Raw genomic sequence first — 8,257 nt, forward strand, 5'->3', positions numbered from 1 at the left:
ACATTCCTCCACCTGCCCCGAGAGGAGCTATTCGATGGGTTAACCGTCCGCGAGTGCCTTTCGGAGGGTCTTTTTCTGATCCCCCTGCGCAAGGATGCACGGGTGGGGCGGGAGCGCTGGGGCCGTGCTCTCCTCCACGGCTGCTCATCGACAGCAGATAATTTCCATCTTAAAATAAACCACTGCACGCTCACAAGCACTCAACCCCCCAGGCAGTGATGCCAGTGGGGAGCATATAGTCCTTGGGGTCCCCATTGCCCCGCTGACACCAGCTCTCTCAGCAAGGGGACATGGGACAGAGCAGCTGACAAAGTGAAGAGCCCCAGTGCCAAAGGCTCCTTTCATTGCTCCTCTTGGGGACAGTTGTGGTGGACACAGGTAACGTCACATCGCACCAGGAGCCACAGAGGAGGATGAGGAGGAATCGGCAGCAGCAGCCAAGGCGCAGCCCTGCAGCCCCAGCCCTTGCAACAGCCTGGGAGTGATCCTGCACAGCCCCGGAGGTCCAAGCAAAGCCTGGCACCGCCTCTCTGAGCTACACTGACTTTAGGTCAAGCCCAAAGCAACAGGCTCCCCAGCCCATAGGTGCTCCTCCTGGCACCCAGCCCTTCCAGCCCACCACCACAAGACCACTTGCCTGCAGGGTGCCCCTTCTATTAAATAAGGGCAATGTTATAGCATCATTAAAACTTAATAAATCCATTTCCCATATAAATACCATTAAATTCAGATTTTGGGGAAGGGAATTAGGGTGAAAACTTGTTAAAAGAAAATTACTTCTGCACAAATAAATTTTTGCAACTTGACTGAGCGTGAAAGTTTCCCATTAAAATGCAACTCCGCTCCCTTTGCTGGAAATGTGCAAGAGCCTAATAACCAGGGCCTAAACATTAACTGTTTAACTGACTTTTCCAATATTAACTCCAGACTGCCGTGGGGGAAGGGGAGGACGTGACGGGTGAACGCCTGAAGTAGACATTAATTACTGCTGTGCGAGGGAAGCACACCCAGCGCACACACCGCTCACATGCTCCCAACAGCCCTTTGCAGACACAGACGTGGGACATCACCGGCCGCGAGCAGGGCACGAACCCCGCTGCGCGTGGGGCAGTGGGCAGGATGCTGGGACAGGGCTCCCCACAGGACCCAGCCAGAGGTCTCCCCCCTCAACCCGGGCTTTAGTTGTGGTCCTGAGCCTGCATCTCTCACACCGAGCACTGCATTTACCAATAGGCACCTCCATCGCCTCATTCGCCTCCGTGAGCCGGGATCCGCCTGGCAGGTCGTGCTGCTCCATCTCGCACCAAGGCAGGTTTTGATGTTCAGATAAGCAACAGCACATGGAGGGAAACTGAGGCACCAAGCAGACCTCGCTTGATGTATGTGGAAACCCCGACACCGTTCCACACTGCAGACCCCTGCCCGCGGGGCACTTGCCAACGCAGGGAGGTGAGACGAGGTGACCCGGTCCGCCAGACACATGCTAGAGCTGTAGACGGAGGCGCTGCAACGGGTCCAGGAGCTACCGTGCACCGAGGAAGGCAGAGTCCAGACAAGGGCGCGCAAGTCTGAATGGGCACCATCACACCTCGGCCAGACGGCCAGCTGGAAGCAGCGCCGAGCTGTTCTACCAGCAAGACTCAGATGTCAAAGTAAAGACTGGGGTGTCCCCAGGTGGGCATCTCTAACTGTCCTGGGGCTCTCCAAGCAGGCAGGTGGGAGCTGCCATGGTCCGGTGTCACTAAGACCTAGTAGAGTGCTGCAAAGACTTCCCAGCAACACAGGTGATAGATGTGCAAAGACAGTTGCGCTATTAAGTCCAGCTGGGGCTTCTTTAGCCCTTCAGAGCCCCTGCTCTGCAACCCTGATCAGACCCTGCTGACACCGGCAGTGCCAAAGCAGGGCCCTGACCCTCACACATCTCTGCTCCTGCTCCTGGATGCCTCTGAGCTCAGATACCCAAGAACCAAAACTGCAACGTCCCCCCTCAACACCAGAGTAGCATTTCTACTGCTCATTCCAGATCTTTGGCCGATGCGAGTAGCTGCAGTTTTACCCCAGACTAAAGCGCGAGCACAGCGCTGGGCTGCTGAGTGCCCAACACAACGCCCATTGCCGGCAGTCCTTAGATAGCGGTAACGCTCACCCGCTGCTGCCGATACCTGCCAAGGCCAACCCCAAGGAGCCCGGCACTGCAGGATGGAACCCTTCCATAGACGGATGGACTGGGGAAGCTGGGATGCCTCTTCCCCGCAGCAAATCCAGGCTCATGAGGGCACCATGCAGCAGGGCAATGTCAGAGACCTGCAGGATTCTGGCACAGCCACTTCCAGGCGCTGGGGCTCAGCGCTGCGTGCTGAGCAGCGGGTGTGCAATGAGATGAAAAGACCATTTGGAAATCCCCTGGAATCACCCCAAACCTTCACTTCTCTGGCCTGATGGTCTTTCCAACCCTGGCCCCCAAAGTGAAGGACTGCAGGAGGTCAGCCCAAGACCAGCCTGGGGAGCGGTGAGTGAGCAGCCCAAGTGCCCCGTGGTGCTGCCCATCCTGGGCGGCAGCAGGGGCCGGCTGGACACAAAACCATGCACCTGCAGTGAAGCAGACGGACCCCGACCACCTTTTTGGCCCCTGGGATGGAGGCAGGACTCAAGCGAGACCCCACTGCAGGTCTGCTTTCCCAGGGATGTTTAAGCTGTATCCCAGAGGCTCCTCCACAGCCCCAGTACATGGTCTAAAACCTTCATCTGGAGTTTGGCGACACGTTAACCATGGAGAAGTCTCCATCCAGATCCAGAGCTTACCAGCGCTCGGTAACTGCACCCCGAGGCTACTCACTCGTTAAACACACTGATGCTCTATAAATTTCACATTCCACTCATGTACACACGCCGTTACCATTCGGGACACCTACCAACACGAGCAAAACGAGGGTCAGCACACCTCCAGGCCTGGAAAGAGCAGGTTAATTTCCAAACAATGTTATTTTAAAACTTGCTAACTGCCTGCTGATTATGTTATCCAAGCCCTTAATTGGTGAATAGCTTGGCCTTGCAATGACCAGACATGTCTCCCTCATGCTACATACAATAAACCGTAACAGCCTTGGAGGTGAGACCAGGGTGTGTAGTATCAGCTGGAGCAAATGGACGTATCATGGCTTCCAGCAGGTAGGAAGACAGCAAGTCAGAGATCTTGGTTGAATAAAATGTACCCTGTATGACGAAGCGAGCCACCTCCAGAAGCTGTCCACAGAGCACAGCTGCGTGCACTGCGTCACACCACGGGACCACACATTTAACAGCTCCAAGTACCTGGCGGGGAATAGCCCCTCTGATCTCAGGTGGTGATGGCCACTGCGAATACCTCATCCCCTCTGGATCCTGGGGAGCCCCTGAGCAACTTCATCTCAGCAGGCATCACCCCACCTCTTCTGCTCATCTCTGTGCCGCCGGTACTGCTGAGGGACCTACCAAGATATCTCCTCCTGAGCATGCCCCTGCCCAAATGCAGTTCAACCCTCTGGCCATCACAAGTACCAAGCCATGAGAAAAATCAAGCAAAAAACCTCAGCCCAACCAATAAAATCCCAGGGCAAGTTAGCAGGAGCCACTGGGACCACCTGAGACAACTGATAACCATCAAGACGCCTTGCAGAGAGGAGAGATGTAAACAGAGATTCTTCTAGAAAAGAGCTAAAAAATCCTGCTGCTCTCCCAGTGACCTCACCAGCTGGGCTTCTCAGCTAAGTTTCTCTTCCACTGGAATCCGCAACAGGTGACGCTTTTGTATTTTTAATCTACCCTCTTACCCATTTCCACCTTGTTCTTTCCGAGAATGAGATCAGACTCGAAAGAGCCATCAAGAGTTCTCAACATGGCTGAATCACTGCTCGTCTACTTCTTTAAGAGCTTCCTCTGGCTGATTGTTCAACACTCCACCCTCTTCCTCTCCAGCACGGAGACTGCATTTTTTCTTTGTTATTATTTCATGGAAATAACGTTGGGTTAAAGCACATGAGAAAAACCAAACCAGAAGGAAACTTCCGCCCTTTACAATGAGATAACAATGACTGAGCAGTTGAATAACTTGAAGGGCACAGAGAGCTGCAGGGCTCAGATCACTCCTCTGTCTTCCTGGTTGTCTCCTGAAAGATTTTTGAGCTAAAATAATCGTCTCCTCCCGCTACGGTCCCCCTCTGAATGTTTCTTCTAAGGTTTCTGGCCCGCTGCCCGTGGAAGCTGGTGGTGGCAACGGGCACCAGCTCAGGAGCCATCGCCCCGGCTGAACTACAACACCGCGCTGATTCGTAAACAGAGGAAGTACTTTAGCAAACTGACTTTTCCCCCTTTTCAGCGCAAGCCTAGTGATTAATTTAACTTAGTCTTTTCCTTTGCCGTCTCTTTGGCTTCTCTGGGCAAGAGTATGACAACCCAGACGCAGCTCCTCTGACTTTAATGGTGAAAGGCTGGCGGAGTGGGGTTTGAAACTCAGCCCTCTTTCATGCCATCTGCTTTTAACTAGCGGAGCAAGGGAGGTCCTGGGAATAAACGTCACATGGCACAGCAATCTAAAATCAGCCCCACTCATTTGCAGGGATGCCAGTCAAAACTATGGTTATCCAACAGTCTAATTAGGAGCTATCACTAGAAGTCAAAAGACCTTTTGGAAAACCTTCTCATTTTGTCTGGGAAAATGCCTTAGTCAAAGGCAAGTGCCTTTTCTGGAAAGCCACAGCTCCCCAGCGCCGTGAAACCACACTGCGACACCGCAGCAGCCATCGTCTGCAGAGCGGACCTTTTAAAGCTCCAGACTGGGCGCAAGTGCCGAGCATGGGACAGAAACACCCCGCACCTTCAGCTGGGGTCCAGGCAAGATGCACGGAACTCTGCTGCTACTGCTCTTCCAGCACTGAAAGACCCGGCTACCCCTGCCAAGATGGAAAACAGCTCCAAAGGCAGCTTAATTAGGCCGCTTCTGTCGCGAGCCCTCCAGCCGATCAAATGCTCAGTCCTCTCCATTCAATTAAAGCCCTGCGTGCCCCGGACTGCCTGGCAAAGGGACAAGCAAGATAAGGCACCTGGAGTTTTACAAACTATCACTGTAAAATAATAAAGGCAGAGAAAGCTCCTCGTCTCACACTGGCGATTCCCTTTCTGTAACAGGGCTGATAACGTGGTTTTGGTGTTATCAGAGTCGTCTTCACGCAACCCAACTAGCTCTCTCCTGCCACAAATGGCAGGACGCTCGTCCGCTGGAGTAGCGTCTCCCTCGTACGCTATTTATTTCACTCCACATTCTAATTGGATTTGTGGGGGCAGCACAATGGGGCTTTATGGCCAAACTTTGTTAAGTGCCAGGCCGAGCGGAGATGTGGCCAGCAGCCAAAATGGTGCATTTCACGCAGGCGCCAAAGGGCAGTGCCAAGCTTTTCCGCGTCTGGTATCTGTGTTCTTGGCTCTGCTTTGTTTAAGAAGCTTGGAAGCAAAACTCCTCGTAAAGAGATAGTCAAACAAGTGAAAAACCAGGATTTTGCGAGCTGCTATCAGATACCTTGGGAAGTTGCACCTCCTCCAGCCTGGCAGTATCTCTAACATCTGCCCCCACCGCCCACGGAGCGTACCCCGCACGGGGTAAGTGCTTTAACACACCGGGAGCACACACCTTGGTTTCCTGCAAAAATAACTCGCACACACTCGCGAAGCCATCCTGGCATCTGCAGCCAAGAGAGAGGCGGTTATTCACAGCTAGCAACGAAGAAGTTCTTGTTAACTTTTTCTCTTAAAAAAAACCCACCCCAAGCCTCCTTTGGAGGCTTCTTCTCCAAATAGAGTTCGCACACATCAGATCTAATTAGATTCCATCACCATCTGCACATGAAATGTAAATCAGGAGTTGCAGAGACTTAAGAAAAAAAGGGAAGAATGACCACAAGGAAAAGGAGGGGTGTAAGGTTGGGGAGGGGGTGGAGGGTTGGGCATTCTGGGAAGCCATACATGATTAGTCACACAGCATTAATCTGCCTCCCTTAACAATAGCTGCCGAATTTCGACCGAATCCCAGCTGTCGCTCTTTGAATGAAAGAAAACAAGATTTAGAGCGTCAAGCGTTGGTAAGGGCTTCTGTGCAAAAAAAAGTGGCGTGCATTCATTAGTGGCTCACAAAGGGACCCAGCCTTTGTCCATTAAATTGCTCATGTGCCTGATTGATTTGCTGATTTATTTGCACCAAAGGGTTGGGGGGCTCAGCTTGGAGAAGGGGGCGGGAGGTGCCCGGCTACTGGGCAGAGTAACGGCACCCAGGCGGATTTGCAAAAAGCAACACACATTGTCAAGGGAAACTGCCATTCAACAGGTTGGGATTGGAAATGCCTTCAGGTTCCTCCGCTGAGGACTTCCTATTTGGAAATTTGGGGTGGGTGGGAACGTCTCCCCGCCTGCTCTCAGCTCAGGCCACGTTCAACAGGCAGAGGGGAAATCTGGCCGGAAAACAGAGCCTTGCCCATTCACATTTCTTTTATGGAATAGTTTTAAAAAGGGAGCTGGAGTCTTATTCATTTCTCTTGGTTATTGTTCCCTGGGAGCCTGGAGTGAATCGGCCATCGCTGCGGTGGGTCGGTTGGTCCTTCAAAGAGTCCCAACGCTTTACACATCCGTTTCCCCACAATCGCCTTGGAGAAAGCTCCTGCCCGGGTGCCAGGTCCCACCAGGAACGCCGGTCTGGACCGCAGCTCGGCACCGGCGCTGGCAGGGCTGCAGGAGGAGGTGGCCCTGTTCCCCCGCCTGCCCCAGGCAATGTCTCGCAGACCCACAGACATCAACGGGGCAGCACCAGCAGCCAGAGCCATGCCATGAAATCTCTCTTGAGCGTTTATTGGAGACGTACTGGACACCGCACCACGAACTGCCAGGGTGCAAGGGACTGAAAGGCAACACTTTGGGGCCAGGAGGGAGCAGCTGGAAGACAGACAGACAGCCTCCCTCCCCACCTGACGGTCCAACGAGCGCTGCGGGCTGGCCCTACCTCCTGCTCCATCAGCAGGACAGTCTGCATAGGTTAACACCAGCAAAACATGGCCCTTTGCCCATGTTTTTCCACCCAGCTAGGAACAAAGCCCAATCCTGCCAAACTCGCGGCGACTCCTACACAAGCAGGTTATTCTTGCCACTCAAGGAAAGAAAACGCATCTTGCCCTATTAAATCCAGAGCCTTCAAAGCAAAGTCAACATGCATGTCAATACTTCGGTCGGGGGAGATGAAAATCCTCTGGCTCCTCCATACTTACTGGCACACCTCCGTCCCATTGAGAAAAGTTTCACACTTGCCCCCGTTGAGGCAGGATTCGGCAAGCTGCGTGCACCGTAAACCTGCAAACAGAAGGAGAGCGTTAGCCACAGCGCAGGTCCCGGACGGCAGCGGGAGGGGGGCTGCATCCCCTAGCGCCACCCAGACCGGGGACAGGCTCGCCAAGACCCCCGGAGCGCCCTGCCCCTGCGCACCCTGGTGAGATGGGGGCTGCAGCACCCAGCGGCCCCCACCCGCAGGGTGATGGAGGCGGGCAGGGGCTGCACGGCCCCAGCGCCGAGAGGCTCACCTAAAAATAAACTCGGGGTGGGCTTGAAGGGTAGGCTCTGCCTTCTCCTCCAGCCAGAGGACTGACAGAGAGAAACCCCAGATCAGGCCCTTGAGTGTCAAATGCCATTTGGGAAAAACCATCCGCCTCGAGGCCCATTAGATACCATTAACTCGGTAACGAAATGAGTCGCCTGTCACAACTTGCTATGAGTAAAGGTTTCATTGTCTGGCCCTTAGAGCCAAATTCTGCACAGTTACCACAGCAACTCGCTTGAAAGTACCAGAATCGCTTCCGATTTCCACCCCGGCTCGCTCTTCCCCTTCTCTGCCCCGCTAGCTCTTCACGGTAAGCTGATCTGCGACACGCGTGTGCAGCCGGAGCAGTTTCACATTGAGTGACTACAGCTTCGCACCGCCACTGCCAGAACCAAACTTCTTCCCCGGACGGCTGCCGAGCCCCACGCACCCCGAGGACACCCCGCTGCGCTCGGGGCTCTGTCCCCAGCCCCACGTGTCCCACGGGGGATGGAGTGGGGTGTTGGGGACCGGCATTTGCCTCCGGGGCCGGGCGCCAGGCACGGCTCTCAGCCCGGGCTGCCCCGGTGCGGAGGGGTGAAGGCACAGCTGCTGCCTTCCCTTCCCAAAATCCTCCCAGGACGCTCCTGCTTCGGAGGAGGCTGCTCG

At 54.4% G+C, this 8,257-nt stretch overlaps 1 protein-coding gene across 1 annotated transcript in view; it reads right to left on the reverse strand.

The window, feature by feature from the left end:
- The window catches only part of NOTCH1 (notch 1), a 35,329-nt gene extending 34,032 nt beyond the window's left edge, over window positions 1-1,297 (reverse strand). The window contains 1 exon segment of the mRNA XM_009322145.1: window positions 1,228-1,297. Coding sequence (XP_009320420.1) covers window positions 1,228-1,297 — 70 coding nt within the window.
- Window positions 1,298-8,257: the final 6,960 nt, after the last annotated feature.

The sequence above is a fragment of the Pygoscelis adeliae genome, unplaced genomic scaffold, assembly GCF_000699105.1.
Source record: "Pygoscelis adeliae isolate BGI_AS28 unplaced genomic scaffold, ASM69910v1 Scaffold114, whole genome shotgun sequence".
Taxonomy (NCBI): domain Eukaryota; kingdom Metazoa; phylum Chordata; class Aves; order Sphenisciformes; family Spheniscidae; genus Pygoscelis; species Pygoscelis adeliae.